General features: G+C 37.7%; 1 protein-coding gene across 5 annotated transcripts; it reads left to right on the forward strand.

Annotated features, from left to right (window-relative positions):
- The first annotated feature begins 287 nt into the window (after positions 1–287).
- Positions 288–21464, forward strand: LOC143880204 (appr-1-p processing enzyme family protein). Of its 5 annotated transcripts, none has more exons than XR_013251589.1 (9): positions 290–586; positions 6326–6374; positions 6450–6552; positions 6655–6750; positions 6862–6936; positions 7845–7914; positions 20348–20515; positions 20987–21022; positions 21170–21271. XR_013251589.1 is itself a non-coding variant. In XM_077383016.1 (9 exons), the coding sequence occupies exons 1-7, from the start codon at positions 425–427 to the stop codon at positions 20414–20416; spliced, it is 624 nt and encodes a 207-aa protein (XP_077239131.1). In that variant the 5' UTR covers positions 290–424; the 3' UTR covers positions 20417–20419; positions 20987–21022; positions 21170–21270. The 5 variants fall into 5 exon arrangements, 4 of the variants coding, with proteins under 4 accessions (XP_077239129.1, XP_077239130.1, XP_077239131.1 ...); XM_077383016.1 differs by having other exon boundaries at positions 20348–20419; positions 21170–21270; XM_077383014.1 differs by lacking the exon at positions 20348–20515 and having other exon boundaries at positions 288–586; positions 21170–21464.
- Positions 21465–22057: the final 593 nt, after the last annotated feature.

A 22057-nucleotide genomic window follows, 5' to 3' on the forward strand; every position in this document is an offset into this window, starting at 1 on the left:
GGTGATTCAGAAGTTTGGCAGAGCAAGGCGTGACAGCCAATATTAGTAATAGTGAGCTAAAAACGTAGATTTTAGGGAAAGGCATTCTGGCTCACTTTTGCATAAGAGAACAGCCACATAGGCTCATTTTTTATCAAATTTTGTCTTATTCATTTAATTCATCTATTCTCTCCTGCAAAACTAAGTTGCGAAATGGCTTTTGGCCAAATATGAGGTTGGGGGCGGTAGGGAAGAAAAGGGGGCTAAATATGAGTAATACAATGAGGTCGTTGCGTAATATTCCTCATCGCTCTGTTCCAATTTTCCCGGCCTATTTAACATATCGAGCATTTTCTCCTTACTGTGCAAAGGAACTCAAAATCTTCTAAAAAGAAACCCTAGAAATCCCAAACAGGGCCTAAAACCCTCGTCGATTGTTTTTAAGATGAAAAAAAGCCGCAACCAAGTTCCACAAAATCTAAGCATTTCAAGCTCCTCATATGAGAATCAAGGGATTTGTTGCTTCTCATTATCTCCTTCGTGTATTCTCAAACTCCAGAAAGGAGATATCACCAAATGGTTCGTCGATGGTTCTTCTGATGCCATAGTGAGCTTCTAAATCTATCTTCTTCTTCTTCTTCTCCTTTTTCCCATTACAGATTAATTTTTTCTTTCTTTCTTTTCTCTTGTGGAATCTATAGTAGCTTTGTCTTGTTGCGCCAAAAAACCTTCACCATAATCTGATTACACACATAACTACCATTGTTGTGCTCATAAAACAGATAAAACAGAGAAAAACACAATCCCACGTATAAGATTTTTGTTACGAACCCGAATCGATTCGCAACGGTTTTGATCTTCTTAAAGGAAAGATCAGCCTCTTGATCCACTTTGAGGGAAGGATCAATCCTTGTTCGTGCACAAAAACCCACGTTTCTTCATTAATTTAAAAAAGACTGCATACACGCTATTTATAGGAAAAACCCTAATCTAGATAACCCTTATATCTAAGACTCCTCCTACATCTACTAAATAACTAGAAAGCAAATATGAAAATAACAAATATCTAAATAAACTTATTTCAGCCAAGTGGGCACGTAACAATTTTGCATGGTTTTACTACAAGGGCTAGATCTAGTCATCCATGGCAAGAGGACAAACAAATATGTCATAACCAAAGTGGAAGATTTTACCTTGCAAAGGGGTCAAATATGAAATTACCTTTCAAAACACCAAGAAACCTTCAAAATACATCTAATACCAGCACCAAAAGAGGTCTTACTCTATGCTATTCATCACCAGAACCAAACGATAACAAGGGAAAATCTCGAACCACTGCCACTAATGGATCAAGAGAGCCTGAAAACCCTTCTCTAACTCTTCAATATATAACCCTTTTCAAAGAATTCTTATCAAATATCCTCTTCCTCAATTTTTCTCGCTTTTGGGGGTTAGATGCAAAAGCTAAACATAAGTAGGTCATCTAACAGCAAGGCGGATCGCTTGGTCCGTACCGTGGTTAACTGGGATCGTTTGGAGCTTTTCGATTACCTTCCCCTTGAGCTTTATATCCTCTATGTGTATAATGATTCTTTTTTTTTGAATGTTATGTGTATAATGATTCTTATCTTTGTATTTTCACTATTCTGTAGCTCCGATCCCGTCAGTCAGGCTATTTCCTTTCTTTACTTAATAACATATCTACCATTTTTATTTTTTTGTGTAAAAAGCTACAACTCCTTTGTTTTCCTGATCGAAAAAGCTACCTTTTGGGTAGCCCAAGAATGTTAAACACCTCCATAAGCCTCTTCCCAGTTTCTCTCCCTGGTTAAGCTTTGTGAATATGAGCGCAGTGTTATCTTTAGTTTCTACTTTCAAGGATCGAACTTTGCCCTCTTCAACAACTTGCAACCTTAATACTATTTCAACAACATGTGATTTATTACTTGATGAGCGGCAGCCTAATGGTTTGAAGGTGATGGTTAAAATGAAGGCGATGGAAGGGAATTGAAGTAAGGTTAGGGAAGGGTTTGGAGGTACTGGTGGACTAGGAGGAAGACATGCGGTTCTCTTCACTTTTCAGGGTACCAACTTACTTGGATTTTGTAGCGAATTAGGGTTAGCTATAGCGCCTTTTCCTTGCGCCAATTCTGGGGCTGAAGATGCAATGAACTGCTTGAAGGGTATGTCTGCCAACCGTGGACTACAATTCAGCGGCGCTATTAGGTTCAGAAAATTCTGAACTTTGAAGAGGATAAATGCTGAATATTAATGGCAGCAGTGGACAATATGAAGTCTGAGAAGAACCAGCTCTGCTTGTAGTTTTCTGAGGCCTCAAAGCAGCTTTTGAGCAAATGTAAAATCTGCTGAATTTCAGCAGTTTTCTGAACTTAATTTGGTGAGAGGGATGGCTGAAGAAACGGGCAGCAGGTTGTCGGTCTTTTTTTCTTACTTTCTGAACCTGAGTTTTATTGGTGTTTGCTGGGACGTCAATGCTACTGGACTGCAATCATGTAATCTGCTGTCAATTCAACAGGTTTTGTAGTCGTTTGGGCGTGAAAAGAGTGGGGTGTTCACGATGGAGGCATGCTCATCCTGCTCTGGTTGCAAGAGTTGTTTCCAGGCTGATAAAGTTCAACAGGAACTGGACTTGGGATGCCAATTCCTGGCAGCCAGAGAACAGTTGCAGATCGTGGAACTTAAGTTGTAGATCCGTTTCGTTCGCTCCATTCCGGATGAACGAAACTGATTTTACAAGTTAGGTTGGAACACTTCAAAGCGTGATGTCCAACGTGAATACTCTGCCAAATTCAGTAGGCTGCCATACTGTTATCACCGTGAACAGCGGTGTAGTGAATGTACTATGTATACATATTTATATGAATTCATGTGAAATGTGATATGTACTGACTTACCAGACATGCACGACAACACATGTCACTTGGTGTTTGAGGTCATTAAACCATTATGGATGGCTGTTTTGCTTATGTGATCGTTTATAAGTCTAGTATTTCCCGAAGTTTCATCTTAAAATTCTATCATTTGCATATGTTTCCATGATTTTACACGATTTCCAATGAAATTTCCAACCAAAACCGAAATGTTCCATTTCTGTAGTGACCAAAGAACTTTTACCATGCTCTTTTTCCTATTATTTCATATTTTCATATATATTATTTGAAGGCAGTTTTCACTAAAGCGCGCCTTCCTTGGATAGACCCAATCTCGCACGCAGCATGGGCTTCCATAATTAGTTTGCCTATCTGAACTTATCTAAACAGGCTATCACTCTCAGTTTGCATGGGCGCGCCTTACTTTCTTTTTAAGTCACTTTCTAGTTTGAGAAGCTCGGTGAACTCAAGAATGGAAGATTTTGGATCAATCTTATCTGACTCCTGAAGGGGACTGGATAAAAGACTATTTAAGACACTGGAGCAGCTCTAAATCATCTGAAGATCACTCTTGGGCAGCCAACTTGTCCACTTCGAGCATGCATGTCTTCTCCTCTATGACTTGTATGGATGGATTTTGAACTTTGGAGATGTACTTGGAGTCCACCTGAGTTATGATTTGAACTGTCTATTTGAAAGCCAGCCAGCAAGCAACTTGTTAGGAGTAATTTTTGGCTTGCCTCAAAACTAGTAAGGGCGCTAGCGCACTCATTCCGTTGCTTGTTTTGTAAAAACACTGACTCTATAGGAGCACACGAGGCGCATCTATATTGCGCCACCCCCCTATATATTATATATTGTGTAAGTACTGTTGCTTGTTGCCCCTTTATTAGTAAGAATGCTGGGAAAACTCCAAGATAGATGGAGCAATGCGAACATAGAATGTCCTTGCACTAAGAGAATACTATATAAATAAACCAAGAGTCATGGACTGTTTTGGATGATAAGCATCTATTGCATTAAAATATCTTTTAATGCGAGGTTTGTTCAATACAAAAGAAAATTAATGAATGTTTCTTGCCAGGTTTTTTTTAAAGTTCTTTTAAATTATTTCTAGGCCCTGATTTTGCAATTGAGATTGATGATATTACAATCAAAGGAAGAAAAAGCTTTGTAGCATGGTAAACAAAATACTTGTGGAATTTTAGGGCCATAAATATCTAATCCATTATCTCCAACCAGACTTTTTGATGACCTTGAATGAACTTTACAGTAGAACTTCTATCTGTGAAGAACTCAAGGTTGGTTCAGATGTTGGGGTTGTGGGATTTTCTCCCAGATTTTACTTAGCATTACTCTGTATGATACATCTTTAGTGATAATGTTGGAACTGGAAAGGATGGGATGATGGAATGGGATTGATTTGGCAATTGCAGATTTAGAAAGTCGAACAACCAGTAGATTCTTGGAGATAGCCTAATCACTTTTATAACAACTCACATTTGTGGTTTACCTATTTCCTGTGTTATATCGATTTGGATTCGCGTGTCGGGATCCGACACCGATTCAAGGTGTTGGATTCGATAATTTTTAAATAACGTAATTTTAAAAATTAAAAATTATATATATATATATATATATATATATATATATATGAGAAAAGTGTTTTTAGTCTGCCGACTAGAGATCATTCTCTAGTCCGGCGACCAAAAACATTTGGGTCACACATTTTTTGTGTTGATCTAAAGCATTCATTTGATAGGCCCCATCATAGATAGGGTGTCCACAAAAAATCAGCTTCATAGGATCATCTTAACCCTTCCATTTGTGGAGCTAAAAAATGGACAGATTTGTGCCGATTTATAGCCGTCCATTTTAAGCTCCACAAATCATAGGGTTGGGATGATCCTATGGAGCTGAATTTTTGTGGACACCCTCTCTATGTCAGGGCCCATCAAATGAATGCTTTGCATCACCCAAATAAGGTGGGACCCATGTTTTTTGGTTGCCGGACTAGAGATGGCAAACTAGAAACACTTTTCTATATATATATATATATATATATATATATATGAGAAAAGTGTTGGTGCGCTTAAGCGCACCATTTTTTTGGTGCGCTTAAGTGGTTATAACGCCTCCCATTCGTTAAAATGTTTGGGTCCCACATATAGGAACTAATGGGAGGCGTTATAACCACTTAAGCGCACCAACGTTTGCCTCTCTCTCTCTCTCTCTATATATATATATATATATATATATATATATATATATATATATATATATATATATATATATATATGAGAAATTTGAGGATGAAGGGTTGAGGCCTTAAGAGTTTTTATTTAGAGAGCCGAAGAAGGAAGGAAGGGGGGTCGACATTCTAGAGTTGAGGCGCTAAGATTTTTATTAAAAGAGTACGTGTTGTGCTTTCATATTAGAAAAAAAAGTTGAAGGAAACATGTTTAAAGGGAAAATATGCAGGATTCACATTTTAAAAGAGACAATGATGAGTTGGATTCGTGCGGATTCGTGCGGGACACGGCTATGACAGGAATCTGGGTGTGTCCCACATGAATCCTGTCCGATTCGCGTGTGGAGACATGTTGACACGGATTCGGCATAGGGGGGCAAAGAATGCATGCAACATAGCCTATTTCCAAAACTGAGTGTAAAATATGTAATATACGTAATGACGCAAAGTTCAAAAAACCTCTTTCTATTCAGAAACTTCTATTACCTCTCCAGCCAGCCGCAGTTGTTGCTAATGTGGATTCTATTCTGCCTCCTCTTCTTCGATTTTCTTTTTGACGGGCAAAATCACAGTGATACGTGGATCATGTCACACGCTTGCCCTGTTCTGATAGAGTCTGGTAGTTACACAGTCTAGATCATATCACATGCTTGCTCTGTTCTGTTAGAATCTGGATCACATTGCGTGCTTGCACTGTTATGTTAGAGTCTGGTAGTTAGGCAATCACATTAGATATCCTTTCTAATAGAGTAAATGAACGTATGGGCAGGTTCCGAGTGACTTTTATGTGGTCTGAAATGGTCTGTAGATCATCCACCATCCAAATCAAATGTAGCACATTAATTGCATTACAGATACTATACCAAATCATTTTCCATTAAAAAAATTGCATTACAGATATTCCAATATGTACAAAAGCTGGCGATTCTGATTAGAATTTTTCAAGGATACAACTTAGCTTGTCACTTGCTGCAGAATTGAGTGGTTCTGAAAAGAAACTCTCATGCCACTCAACCATTACATTGATTCACTATTCCAAATTCTAGCATTTTATGACTTTAGATTTGTATTGTAGGTGTTGCAACAGTTGACCATTGACTAAACTGAAGAACCTCCACTTGGGCTTTTACAAGAACTTACAACCTTTATTTATTGCCATTCTTTCAATTGACATGTATTGTAACTGCATCGGGATGCAATGCAGGTAAACGCAGCTAATGAGAGAATGCTCGGAGGCGGTGGTGTAGATGGAGGTAATTTCTCATGTATTTTCTTAACGAAGGTGTCAGTACATTAATACATCCTAAAACTGAAAATCTCTGCCTCAGCTATACATAGAGCTGCTGGTCCAGAACTTCGAGCTGCATGTTGGAATGTCCCAGAGGTCCGACCTGGAGTTCGCTGCCCCACTGGGGAAGCAAGGATTACCCCGTATGTGTTTATTGTAGTTGTCTGTTGTGTAATTGGTTTTTTACTAGCCCATTTTATGGATTGTTCCCATCTTCTGAAGTGTTTAAAATGGAAATTATACAGGGCTTTTAGGCTGCCTGTATCTCGTGTAATTCACACTGTTGGACCCATTTATGATTTTGATGATCAGCCTGAGGTTTCCCTACGAAGTTCATATAGGTATTTTTTTAAGATCATTGGACATGTTTGCAATACAGCTAACTATAAAGGTGGTCTGTGAAAGCTAATATGGCTTAGCTTCAAGCACTCATTTTTTCATTTTGTTTACAGAAGCTCCTTAAGACTCGCTAAAGAGAACAGCATCCAGTATATTGCTTTTCCTGCAATATCGTGTGGCGTTTATCGGTAAGTTCTAGCAAAAAACTTTCGCATCCTTCCTTGCATGGATGAAAGTATTATTCAGCACAATACATATCAGATTTATAGGACAGGTGTTACGGAAAACACTGTATATTGTCTGTCTTTCCTTGATTTGTTTATTTTTAATATATATATATATATATATATATATATATATATATATATATATATATATATATGTGTGTGTGTGTGTGTGTGTAGAGAGAGAGGAAAGGGTTCCTGCGCTCGAGTGCAGAAACAGGCGTGGGCCACAATGGGGGGGGGGGGGGGGATGGGGAGGCTTTCATGGATAGGGTGTCCACAAAATATCAGCTCCATTGGATCACCATAGGGTGTCCACAAAAAATCAGCTCCATTGGATCACCATAGGGTGTCCATTTGTGGGGCAAAAAATGGGCAGATTTGTGGACAAACAGTATCTGTCCATTTTTGGCCCCACAAATGGACACCCTAAGATGGTCCAATGGAGCTATTTTTTGTACACCACCCATCCATGATGGGGCCTGTCAAATGAATGCTTAGGATCACCCCCCTTTCCAGCACTCGAGCGCAGGAACCCTTTTCTCACATATATATATATATATATATATATATATATATATATATATATATATATATCATTTTTTTTGTTATAGACATAGCATTTGTCATTGTCTCTACTCGTCTTAATTCTTGTATCATTTTTTCTTTTGAATACAGAAGTTCACATCATATTTTTTTAATATTTATTCAATGTTTATTGTTATCTATCGGTTTCTTTATTGACTTATTTGTGTCCATATAACAATAGTTTATCGTTGATACATCATGTATATTCATTTTTAATATTACTTTTTTTCATCGGTGAAAAGGTTGTACCAGATCTTTGATTTCTTCATTTTGTATTTTTGCAGATATCCTTTCAATGAAGCTTCCAAAATAGCTATATCTACCGCTAGAGAGTTCGTAGCTGACTTCAAAGAGGTATTATCCATTACATATGTGCTCTTGCCTGGGAACTGTATAAGAACTTGTCAGTGGAATGATTTTGTGCATCACATCAAGGATTCCTTATTTTAGAAGTACATCTCTTATCATTATTTCTTTATACGATTCAAATAATAATGCTACTTTTATCATATTACCATTGCTTCAGTAAACATAGTGGTAGAAATCCTAAACATTAATGTTGGATATCTCGTAGTAGTAACCCCATAAATCGAGAGATGATTATCATCCAGTTTCAGGTGATGATCAAAAGGTGCTTCAGAACTTGGTTGCATCTCAAAAATTAGGAAACATAACTCTGAGCATCATCAAAGTCTAAGTAACTGTGGTTTTTGTTTAGGCACAAAACCATATGTTAGATCCAGTGTTGCATGGATTCTTTACCCCCCTATCCCGAATCTATGTCTACTCGTTTCAACACGCGAATCGGACATGGATTCCTATGGGACACATCTGATTTTTTTTAAGCCTTGTCCCGCATGAATCCTGTTTTCCCAGGCGAATCGGACACATCGTTGTCTCTTTTAAAACATGAATCATGTATATTTTCCCTTATAAACGTGTTTTTTCTTAAATTTTTTTAATAAAAGCACAGCACGTCTTCTCTTAATAAAAACCCTAGCTCCTTGACCCCCCTCTCCACCCTCGAACAATGTCCCCCTTCTCCTGGCTTCTTCGAATCTCTTAATAAAAACCCTATGGGAAAACTGTTTCTGAGGTCTAGCTCAGATAAGCTTATATGAGCTCGAGCTCAAAAGCAGTGTGGGCCCACATGTTTGAGGTGATCCAAAGCATTCATTTGAAAGGCGCTTACATCGATAGGGTGTGTACCAAAAATCAGATCCATAGGATCATCCTAACCCCCCTTCCATTTGTGGAGGGAAAAAATGGGCAAATTTGTGGAGAAACAGTATCTGTCCATTTTCCCCTCCACTTTTGGATGGGTTAGGATGATCCTATGGACTTGATTTTTTCTATACACCCTATCTATGCAAGGGCCTTTCAAATGAATGCTTTGGATCACCCCAAAAATGTGGGTCCACATGAGTTTTTGATACTCAAGCTCAGATAAGCTATCTGAGCTCGAGCTCAAAAACAATCTTCCCTGTATATATTTTATAATTTAGGAAATTTTTAGCGAGATGATATCCCCCCCTGCATTACGCATGCGCTCCCCTTCTAAGGTGATTTGACGTGAACAGTGTGCAACTTTAATGCTTTTTGATGTCAAATCACCTTATAAGGGGAGCGCATGAATAATGGGATGGGGCGTGAAAATATCATCGCCCAATTTTTATTTTATTTAAAAAAACTTACCGAATCCACGAATCTTTCTTTTTGGGGTTTGCCGAATCCAACACCTCAAATCCATGTCGGATCCCGACACACGAATCTGAATCCATGCAACACAGTTTAGATCTTATCATCCCCCTATGGCTACCAAACTATTCTATCTTCATCACTTTTTTGGATTTATGGCTCTCTTCTTTTTTGATGGTCACCATTTTTATCTTTCCATAAATTGTAGACCCTTCCTTTTTGCCAATGAGAATTTTCTGGTCTATCTACTAATTTTTGATCAGATTTCAGATGTTCAATATTCAATGTGAGTTTCCTAAATAAAGATCTTTATGCTAATTTTTCTTCAAAAATATTTCGATAAAAATTCCAATTTGGCCTATCAACTTTCAAGTACAATCAAGGTAATTATATTAATCATCATGCATCTGTTGAATGCTCTAAACATACTCAAATTAAATATAATTAAACATAACTCAAATGGAAATTCTATAGTTGATTCCTCAACTTTGATCGGTACATCGCAATGAGTCCAAGCATGGGCAATCATTACTTTGTGTTGTGTAGTGCCCATGTCTCATACCAAAGAGTTCACCATAATGATTTCTCTAGTTAAGTATATAGTGTCTATACTATTGTAATATCGTCTATGCAATTCAACATATTTAGGAAAAAACGTACGTTAGCCATATTCCATTTAATTACTTTATTATCCCTTACACGTGTCTATCTGCACGTCTTGTGAATGAGTGCATTTCAGTTTGAGACAGACCAACATATGATCCACATGTTTCCTTAACACATAGGGTCATCAATCTTTAGGAGCCGATCCTGTCAGACAAACCCTAGCGAAACATTCCAAGTACCACATTCAAGGGTTGCTATTCCATCTGCACGACCAAAGTCCTATCACCATCACACGATGTATTCATTGGTCTTATCCCGCCCCCAATTAGGTTAGTTTGCACTCCTAACACTCTAGTCATCGTGGAAATATAGGTCCTGACAGGCTAAGGGGCTTTTTGATTATTCCATCATGCATACGATGTATGCAAGTGCATATTCTTTAGTACCTTTGAGGTACGGTACACATTTTACAACTTTCCGGTACAACGATCCTAGATTTTGTTGGTACCTACCAAGCATTCGCACTGCAAAATAAAGGTCGGGTCGCGTGCATAACATAACGTACATCAAACTTCCCATAGCCAAGGCATACAGAACTTTTTCTATATCAAACTTTCCTCTTAAGTTTTAACACAAAACTCATTATTGAGTCTAACATAACGTACATCAAGCTTCCCACAGTCGAGGCATACAGAACTTTTTCCACATCAGATTTTCCTCTTAAGTTTTATCACAAAACTCATTACTGAGTCTTTCTCCCTTTAATATATAGGTGTGTCCATAGGTTTTGCCCCATCCAGTGCATAACCCTTTTGTATTGAAATACTTTTTCTATTTCTAAAATGTATTGAAATGTTGTTCTTTGGAAAGTGTTAATAACTTTTTGGCTCTATCCTTAACTATTTTATTACCCTAGACATACGGAGCCTCATCTAAGTCTTTCATTTCAAAATTTCGTGATAACCACGTCTTTGTTTCCAACAATAGATTCATGTCATTACTAGCAATTAAAAAATCGTAAACACAAAGTGATAACCTTCTGTGGTTCTATGGAAAAGGAGATACTATTGTCTTGTAACATGCTTGAGGCCATAAAGAGATTTCCGCAATCGGCATAACTTTGATTCATTTCCTTTCTCAATGAAACCCTATGGTTGAGTAGATTCCACCTTCCTGTTCTTCATTCAGAAAAGTCGTCTTAACATCCATCTAATGGAGCTCATATTCAAAATAGATTGTAAGAGCTGCTAAAATCTTGATTGATGTAAACTTTACCACAAGTGAGAACACATTAGAATAATCTATTCCCTCTTTAGAAGTATAATCTTTACCCACAAGTCGTGTTTTATACTTTTCAATTGTTCCATCAAACTTAAGCTTTTTATCGTATATCCATTTGCTGCTTATTGACTTCCGATCAAGAGGTGGTTCAACCAATTACCAAACCTCATTTTTCATGATGAAGTTTAGACTTTCAATTACTTCTGAGTAAGTAACGGGTTCCTCACTCGTGTGCTCACCTAATAAAGTAAAACTTTGTTTGGGACGTCGTTCCCTTTCACTTCTTCTTAGAGGTACTTGTTCCCCTGTCACCGACGAAGAAGGTTTCTCTAAAACAACCTTAGCATGTTTATTTTCTTACGAGGTTATCATCCTCATAGAACTTGACACCCTTTCTTTCAATATCATACGCATCTTCTAGTTGATAAACCTATAAATTTTAGAATGATCTACATAACCGATGAAGACAACGATGATGGCTTCCATTTCTATCTCTGCTTGGTCATGATGGCTGAACTTCAGCTCTACTTTCCCATACTGTTGCATCATTAGATGAGGTTTTCTTCCATTCCATACTATCACCATTGATGGAACACAATTCATAATGTATGCTACTGTGAGAATGGCTTCTCCTAAAAAACTCATGCGAAGATTAATATCTGCCACCATCATTTTGACCTCTCTAATAACGTTCTATTCATCATCTCAGCAACACCATTTTGCTGAGGTGTATATGGCATGGTGGTTTGGTGAATAATACTATGTTCCTTGCTGAAAGAATTGAACAAGTCTAAGGTGTATTCACTACCTTTGTTAGTCCTGAGAATTAATCTTGAAATCTATTTGGTTCTCAACCTCCACTTTCTATTCCTTGAACTTATCTTGGGCTTTATATTTCCTATCAATGAGGTACAAATATATGTATATGGAAAAGACAATTAATGAATGTGAGAAAGTTGGGTGTGGTTCTATCCAAGGTTACCTGGAACGCGGTACGGGAACGAGTACGATGGTAGTTCGGTACGCGGTACGATGAGGGTAGGCTAAGTTGGTTCGCTATATGGGGTCGCGGGTCGGTTTGGAGTGCTAATCCGGGTCGCCCTGGTGCTCTCTCTCTCTCTCTTGTTTAATGTTATGCGAAGAGATGCTTAAGCTTCATTAGGCCTTATCTTAAATATGTTGGTCAAGCATATCAACTGGTGGCTGCTGACAGTTTTTGAGAAAGGTAATCACATTTGACAATTATTTAATAGAGAGATTAAAACTTATAGTACCATTCAAAAAAGGATTAAAACTTGTAGTGCCAATATCAGTTTTTGGGAAAGGCAATAACATTTGACAACTATTTAAAAAAAGAGGTTAAACTTGTAGTGCCAATACAATAGGCTTGTGGTCGGATTTTTGTTTAGGGTTTTTAAGTGGCCGCATGCCATCCATGGTTTTCCTTTTCCCTCTTCTCTTATGCCATTTACACCCCCCTTTCTCTCTGCAAAAAACAAGGGAGCAGGGTAGGAGATTTTACAATGTTGTACATAGATTATATTTCGATTGGCGATATTCAGTGGAAGTTTCTGTTGGAACATCTGTTTCAGGTTAGTCCCTTTACCTCTTCTCATTTTCTTTTTTTTTCAGCCTCCAATGAGGTATGATTAAATTAAAGCTGGGACTTAGAGTTGTTTTTTTGTTCTCTTTCCCCCTTCTTCCCTCTCTCTCTCTCCCTTTCTTGCGGGTCGCCCAGGTCGCCTTTTTTTGCGATCCGGGTAAAAAATGACCCATGTTTGGGGTCGACGACCCCGGATCGCGGGTCAGAGTGTGGGAGGGTGATCCCGGTAACATTGGTTCTATCTCGTAGGTGTGGTTAGGTGTTTACGGATATCAGAATGAACAATGTGGAGGAATGCCTCAAATCCTTCAACTTTCCCAAGTAGTTTCCTTGTCATTTTTCCTGTACCCACATTTCACATTGTCAGTAATCTTCCTATGCGATGCCTTTGATAACACCCTCACCAATGAATCTCTTGATTCTATCCTTCCTAGTGTGTCCTATTCTAAAGTGCCAAAAGGTGGGGAGATATTTTTTAGAGTGTGAGGTTCCAAGTTCAAGTTATTGGATTTGATTAATAGTTCTTTTGCATTATTTCTAAAGTTCTCACACATGCTAACATCATTTCCATTATCAATAGAAGAAATTATTTTTATTTCCAGCAACATTGTCGACTACAATCTTATGAAACTCATCAATTAGATATGTAGGAAAAATAGTCTCCTCTCTCCCTAACACCATTTTTCCTTCAGAAAAATTAATAGTGGATGAGTGGGCATCCAACTTAGACACTAAAAGCAGGTTTTGCATCGAATGTCCGTACGTTTCCTTGAGCATAAGTTTTCCTCCATGAGGGAGTCTCAACACGTAACTTTCGATTCTGGCCACTTATGCCTTCGCTTCTGGATCCGTATAGATGTATCATTCTCCTCATGGGCGATTCCTTCAGGTCGTTGAAACCCTCTTTGTGCACCCTAAGTCAAGCCACCAAGCATTGACCGTCTCATAGGCGATTCTGTGCACACAAGAGTAGTCTTGAATATATTGAGGACACTCATTTTTTAAGTGTCCGAAATGGCTACAATTGTGGCATCCAAGATTTTTCTCCTTGGCTTGTGTTTGCTACATGCAAAACCCACGGTAGCTCCATCATTTCGTCATACGTGTTTGAGAAGGAACCGAAAAAGGTGGTGATCCATCTTCTTTTGTTGATTTGAGAGCTACTCAAAACTTGAAGTAAATTTGGAACACTTTTTCAAGTGATTCACGATCAAATAATGGGGGAAAACTAGGCATTTCTAATCAGGTTTTTGCATCACTCTCTTCTGGGAAATTGTTCCACTTGTCACCGACGTCGTATCCACACACTCCAGCGCCTACCAGAGATTGGACCGAGGATCAATCTCACTGTCTGTTCTGATCGAACGGTTATTCTTCATAAGATGGAGCCGACTTTGAACATACACTTATTATTGGGCATGGATAACAAATCAGGACCATCAAGTTGTGCCACAAAATAGTGGGAGATCTCCAGATCTGGTAACATCGTTATTGATTCTTCGTTTTACTTTTATAATGGATTAAAAAAGAGCAAGAGATTTTGAAAAACTGAAACTGGACGTTTCCAATTTTATGAAATTTTTTTTTTTGAAAGATCCAATTTTATGAATTGGAAATGAAAATTGATGTAGTTGTAGAGGATGACTATGAGATCGCATTGACCGATCCTTGTCCTCGTAAGCCTGCATCGAATGCATGGAATAGTGAGAAAGATGCCTACAATAAGAGGAAGAAGGTTCATAAGGTGACTAAGGTTTGGATATTGGGCTCGATGAATGAAACTCTAGCCATTGAATATGAAAACTACCACTATGCAAAAGAGATAATGACTGCCCTGGAAGATAGCTTTGGGGGTGTCTGTGACTCGGACCTGTATGTTGATGGCTAAGTATTTTAACAGAAAGATGATGAGAGGACCAAGGCTAGATAATCATGTCATTCACCGTCGTATACCTTAATGAGTGAATATACTATCAGAGTAACTGAAGGTATGCAGCTACTCCATACCAGATGATTTCCAAGTTATGAGCATTTTAAATTAAGTTCCATCTTCTTGGGTAACATTTACGATCTCCTTTTTGCACTCGGAATGAAAACTGACCCTCCATAATCTGAGTTATAGCCTCGAGATAGAAGAGGGTCGAAGAAACAATGGAAGGCAAAGGCAAAGACTAGGTTCATGTTTCTGAGACAACGAAAAAGAGAAAGAGGCTGAATATAAAGGTGAATGTAGATGGGAACAATATGGAAAATGCTAGAAACTCTGATGGAAAACAATTTGACAAGACCAAACTCAGATGCCCAAGCTGTAGCCAATTCAGACACTATAGAAGTGTCCCTGACGGAGGAAGAAGCCGAGGCTTGAGTGTGAAGCACGAAAGACTCCAGGACTATTCTTCTGTGTGCACTGAATCTCGGCAGAAGAGAATGATTCATCGCATGGGTAAGAGACACGAAAGCGGAAGTGGTTGGAATCATAACACATGTGCTGAGAGTCCCACACGGAGGAAAGCTCACGCTTAAGAATACCTTGTACGCACCTTTGATAGGGAAGAACATGCTTTCAATTTTTAAGCTAGATACCCACTCATTCACTGTTAAGTTTTTTGGAGGAAATGATGATTGGGAAGAACATTCTTTCAATTTCTAAGCTTGATACCCACTCATTCACTATTAAGTTTTTTGAGGACATGATGTAGTTAAGGAGAGAGGAGACTTTGTTTTATCTGTTTTTAAGTTAATTGACTTTATAAGGTTGTAGTTGATGATGTTGGTAGAAATAAAATGATTTCTTCTGCTTATATCTATGTGTCATGCTCTAATACTAGAAATGATATTAGCATGTATGTGAACTCTAGAAATAATGCTAAAGAATCTTTAATTGAATCCAATAACTTGAACTCAGAACCATTCAAAATAATAATAATAATAAATTGAACTTGGAACCTCACACTCTAAAAAATATCGCACACGTATACCTTTGGCACCTTAGATTAGCGCACATTGAGAAGGGTAGAATTAAGGTATTCATTGATGAGGGTGTTATCAAAGGCATCACATGGGAAGACTACGGTCAATGTGAGGCTTGCGAGTGGAAAAATGACTAGGAAAACATTTCGGAAAGCCGAACAATCAAGGAATTGCTTCAACACTGTTCATACCAATGTCTATGGACCCCTAACCACACCTAACATAAAAAACCATTCCTACTTTGTCACATTAATAGATGATTAATAGATGACTATTCCAAATACATATGTACCGTATTGATAAGAAATTGGAAGCCCTAGACATGTTTAAGGAATACATATTGGAAGTTGAAACCAATTAGATGTCAAGATTAAGGTTCTTAGGGCTAACAAAGATGGTAAATATACCTCAGGCTTGTCCAATTCTTTTTGCACAGAACATGGTATTATTAATCAAATTGTCATGTCATGTACTCCTTAGTAAAATGATGTTGCCAAGAGGAGGAATAGAACATTATTAGACATGGTTAGATCGATGATGGCTTACACTGATCTTCCTATGAGTTTTTTGGGGAAGCCATTCTTATAGCAACATACATTATTAATGGCATTCCATCAAAGGCGACAACCTTACTCATGATTTATGGACAGAAGAAAACTTCATCTAAATGGTGCAGTGGTATGGGGATGTACATCTTAAGTTTATGTATATCATCCAGATCAGACAAAGATAGAAATGAAATCTATCCCCATGGTTTTCATCAACTATACAGATCACTCTAAAGGCTATCGATTATATCAACCAGAAGATGAGTATGTTATTAAAAGCAGGGATGCCAAGTTCTCTGAAGATGACTTAACCTCGTATGGAAATAAACATGCAAAGGTTGTTTTAGAGGAACCATCTTCATTACTGGGAGGGGAACAAGTACCTCTTATACGAAGTGAAGGGGAATGACATCCTAAACAGATTTTCATCTTATTCGGTGAAAACATGAGAGAGGAACGAGTTCCTTACTCGGAAGCAATTGAAAGTCTGAATTGACATCTTTGGATGGCAACAATGATGGGAAATAAACTCTATCATGAAAAATGACGTTTGGGGATTAGTTGAACCACCTCTTGATTGGAAACAATAGGCTGCAAATGGATGTACAAAAAGAAGCTCAAGTTTGATAGAACAATTGAAAAGCACAAAGTGCGACTTGTGGCTAAAGGTACGTTGAAAATCTACATGACACAACCAGAGGGTTTCATTGAGAAAGGAAATGAATCAAAGATACATTAATTGCGGAAATCTCTTTATGGCCTCAAGCAAGCTGCAAGCAATGTTATATACTTTTCTATAGCGCCATGGAAGGTTTCAGTTTTGTTATGACTGAAAGCGATCATTGTGTATATACTTACGTGAGTAGGGGGAATATTGCACTTCTATCACTTTATGTGGACGATATCTTAATTTCTAGTAATGGCATGGATCTTTTGTTGGAAATGTGGTTATCACATAATTTTGAAATTAATGACCCTCGTGAGACTTCGTATTTCTTAGGCATTAAAATACATAGGGATAGACCCAATAAGTTGCTAGTGCTTTCATAGGAAAAGTATTTCGATATGGTACTATAGTGTTATGCAATGGAAGGGATAGACCCAATAAGTTGCTAGTGCTTTCATAGGAAAAGTATTTCGATATGGTACTAAAGTGTTATGCAATGGAAGGGGCAAAATCTATGGACATACCCATATCAAAGGCCAAAAGACTCAATAATGAGTTTTGTGCTAAAACCCGTGAGGAAAAGGCCGATATGGAAAACGTCTCAAATGCTTCAGCTATGGGAAACTTGATGTACATTATGTTATGCATGTGCCCTGACCTCTGTTTTGCAGTCGGAATGCTTGGTATGTGTCAGCGAAATCCAGGACCGTTACATTGGAAAGATGCAAAATGGTTACTTCGATACCTTAAAGGTACTAAGGAATATGCACTTGTTTACAAAGGAACAGAATTTGTGGTTATATCTTGGTGTAGCAACAAACAATCCTCAATGGCTCAATTGTCTAGGGAAGCTAAGTACATAGTTGTTGCAGAATCAATTAAAGAAGCAATATGGTTGAAATCATTCTTAGGAAAATTAAAGGTTGTTGGAAACTGCTACACTGTGTTGTGACAATCAAGCGGCTATATCAATCACTGAGGACCTGAAGTTTCATATGAAAGTCAAGGACCTGAAGGGGAGCATCACTTCATTCGTCAGGAAGTAATTGAGACGAGGAATATCCAATTCAAGTTTGTTGTTGGTAGATCTCCTGACTAAGACTATTGGAATGGAAACATTTGAAATGCATGTAAAGAATATGGGTCTTAGGAAATTAGAGTAAATCGGTCTTTTAGGCCAAGTGGGAAATGTTTGGATTTTGTGGCTTTTATTGAGGCCTTCCAAAATAATTTAGTCATTAATCTAAGTTTTCTTCTTTTATATACATGATGTGTGATAAAATATTGAAAAATCCCCTTAGCTGGTTAGGACCTATATTTTTACATTTTTACAGTGAGCGGGTGTCAAGAATGCGAAGTAGCCTATTAGGGTTGGGACAAGACCATGAAAAACATCATGCAGTGGTGATAGGACCATGGGACTCGTCGATGGATATCATCCCTTGAAAGTGGTACTTTGAAATTTGAATGCTCCGCTAAGGTTTGTCTGGAGGGATTGGCTCTTGAAGATAGATGACCCTTTTTGTGGAGGAAACATGTGGATCGTGTATGTGTTTTTTTTAATGGTTCACGTGGATCGCGTGTTGGTGTATCTCGCACCGCAATGCCCTCATTCGCAACATGTAGAAATCCACACATGTGCAAGAGATCAGAAAGTAATTCAATGGAATTGGGCTAATGTTGTTTTTTTGGAATACGTTGAATTACGTGCACTTTAATACGATCCTTTGTATGCAATATACTTAACTAGAGAAGTCATTGCAGTGAACTCTTTGGTATGAGGCATACGACACTACATGGGACGAAGTGATAAATGCCCTCATTGGGACCCATTGCAATGTGCCAATCGAAGTTGATGAATTAGCTATGGAATTCACAATAGAGTTATATTTAATTATATTTAATTTGAATGTGATTAGAGCGCTCTACGGGTGCACGATAGTTTAATATAATTTCCTTAATTGAATATAAACTGAGCACATAGTACTTTATGTACAAGTATATAAGCAGTGGTGATAGGACCATGGGACCCGTTGATGGAATATCAGCCCTTGAAAGTGGTACTTTGAATGCTCTGCTAAGGTTTGTCTGAAGGGATTGGCTCCTGAAGATTGATGACCCTTTTGTGTAGGAAGCATGTGGATCGTGTTTTTTTTTAAAGGTACACATGGATCGTGTGTTGATGTATCTCTCATTGCAATGCACTCATTCACAACATGTGGAAATCCCCACATGTGCTAGAGATCTAAAAGTAATTCAACGGAATTGGGCTAATGTATGTTTTCTGGAATACGTTGAATTATGTGCACTTCAATACGATCGTTTGTACGCATTATACTTAACTAGAGAAGTCATTACAGTGAACTCTTTGGTACGAGACATACGACACCACATGGTACAAAGTGATAAATGCCTCGTTGGGACTCATTGCAATTTGCCAATCGAAGTTGACGAATTCGCTATGGAATTCGCAATTGAGTTATATTTAATTATATTTAATTTTAATATGATTAGAGCCCTATATGGGTAAATGATAGTTTAATATAATTTCCTTAATTGAATATAGACTGAGCACATAGTACTTTATGTACAAGTATTTAAACTAGATGGCCTTTGCGTTGATGTTTTGATAGAGGTATGCTACATTGAGCGGCGCCCTTGCAAAAATGTGGTGAAAGGCCACCCCCATTGGCTGAATGTCACCATTATCTTTCTGCCATCCATAATAAATGCTCATTGGTGACATTCAGCCAATGAGGGCAGCCTCTCACCCCTTTTTTGCAAGGGCACCCCTCTTTTTAGCATTCCTTTTTGATATGTGTTTGTTTTTTGTATGAATTCCTGGATTTCAGGCTTAAACCTGTTGGCATTGAATTGCTAAAATCTTCCTTTTCATTTTCCTTCTCCTTTTTTGACCTCCACCTGAATGTTCTAGTACATATTCTTCTGCTTTCAAAATCTATGAATTGAATTTGGTTTTGGATGTTCTATTCAATAATTTACATTTGTTGCACAAGAATGCTTCTTCCATCTTTATATTACAGAAAAATTAATAGGATGCTAAGAAAAGTAGTTTGCAGCACCTCATTGTATCATTTTATCTTGGATTCTTGTTTACACTTGTTTGGATTGTGAGAAAAACATTTCTAGAGGTAAATTTATTTTTTGGGGGGAATTTTTCTTTCCACGATTTGGATGGAAATGATTCAATTATGGTTAATTTAGAGGGATGTCATCATTTAGGGTTGATTCAAGTCATCAATTTTCGTGTTAAAAGGTTGGAAATTTTAGAAATATTTTTCCTTTACAAACTTTTCCAGAAAATTCCTGCAATCCAAACAAAGCCTTGGTAAAATGAAACTATAACAATTAACAACGACCTGCACAATCTGAACATTTAAATGTCCCTTGCAGGTGCATTTTGTTCTATTCTCTGATGAAATTTTCAATGTTTGGTTGGAAGAAGCCAACAAATTGCTGTAGCAGGCGAGAATCAGTATTAGCTTTTCAGTAATTCTGAAGAATGTGATTATGTTTATCAGTAATTCATAAGTCTTGAGAAAGAAACCAGACATGAAGCAGGTTTTGTTGCCTTTGTATGAAACAGAGAATACTTTAGACTTCCAAGATAAGCGATGCATTCTATCTATATATAATAAATGGAAACGATTACGTACCTTCCCAAGAGGCACGACTCCTACCATTCCACCTCTTAAATCTATTAAAAGTAGCAAAAAAACGGCCCCTTTTTTTTCTTCTCCGATTTAGCATTAGCAACTCTTACCATTCTAGCCCAAGAACTCTCTCTCTCTCTCTCTCTCTCTCTCTCTCTCTCTCTCTCTCTCTCTCTCTCTCTCTCTCTCTCTGTATATAACTCTCTGCTTTCTCTCACCCTCTCCTTCTTCCATTGATCTCTGCAATTTTATCTCCTTTTTGGAGGCTCCCAAACAACCTGAAAGTTCCCTTTTTCTTTACCTTTCTGCTAACCCCGTAGAAAAATAATAATTTTTACTTATTTTTTGTCTTCTCTGAAGTTGGGTCAATTCTCTCCAGGTATATGTTGCCATGTTGGTGCTCAATTCTCTCCATGTATGTGTTGGTGCTCAATTCTCTCCACTTTTCCCTTCTTTTGTATTTATATATTTTTATTCTTAGAACTGCCCCTTTCCTTTTGATTTTTGGTTCTACTTGCAAGTGCTCCAAAAAAATCCTTTTCTTCTTATCCTCTTGCAACAGGCACTGCTGCTGTTAACTACGCAGATGCGAGACCGATATTACAATCAAGAAGGGGACCGAACAAATGGGTTTCACCACTACAAAGTGATGTAAGCAGCCCTTAGGAATAGAAAAAACTGCACTCAAGCAGTTCTTCTTTGCTATGTATAATTTTCACGTTTACGTACGAAAGATGGCTTAGAAAGTAGTTTAAACTTCTCTATACATATATTAAGCTTCTTTGTTTTCATTTGGCATGTAGACCCTGAAAGGTTCTATTTCTTTTTCTTAAGTTACTTCTAATCTGTGCATCGCACTCTTGGTCTCACTAGTATACTATATACAAGTATCATGAAATATGTCAAATATAGAAAACATTTTGGAAAGAGTAGATTTATTGGATGTTTGACACACTTGGGCCCTGTTTCTTCTGGAATTTTGAGCAATGATTAGTTTTGGACCCACAATCGCCTTGATGGGCCTGTTTGTTTCAGACTGTGACAATCGATTGTCAGCCCAAAACCTATTATCGGACTCAAAATTACAATTAAATTTGAGTCTGATAATAGGTTTGGAGCTAACAATCGGTTGTCACTATCTCAAACGAACAAAGTTTTGAGATTTACATATTGTGAATAAAACCAATTATTGGATCCAAAGTTTTGCACTCCCAATTGGTTCTCAAAATCCAAAACAAATAGAGTTTAATCTGCTGCTGATCATTAGCTGTACTAGTTCAATTTATCTATCTGTTTTCATGCATAATCAAATAATTGATAATGGGGAAATTATGGAAAATTTTGCACAGGGCCTTAATGTTACTAGGTAACATGGGTCTGTCTTTTTCTTTTTCTTTTTTGAAATTTACATTGGGCTTAGCAATCAATAGAGCTTAGCAATCGATATCCC

The sequence above is a fragment of the Tasmannia lanceolata genome, unplaced genomic scaffold (assembly GCF_043159265.1).
Source record: "Tasmannia lanceolata isolate RefF3 unplaced genomic scaffold, GAP_Taslan_0.1 ptg000006l, whole genome shotgun sequence".
NCBI lineage: Eukaryota > Viridiplantae > Streptophyta > Magnoliopsida > Canellales > Winteraceae > Tasmannia > Tasmannia lanceolata.

Bases quoted from the DNA above. Each gene is read 5' to 3' on its own strand.
- LOC143880204 (XM_077383014.1), top strand. From the start codon at position 425: ATGAAAAAAAGCCGCAACCAAGTTCCACAAAATCTAAGCATTTCAAGC. The intron at 587-6,325 runs GTGAGCTTCTAA...GATGCAATGCAG, and splicing joins ATGGTTCTTCTGATGCCATA to GTAAACGCAGCTAATGAGAG. The intron at 6,751-6,861 runs GTATTTTTTTAA...TTTTGTTTACAG, and splicing joins TCCCTACGAAGTTCATATAG to AAGCTCCTTAAGACTCGCTA.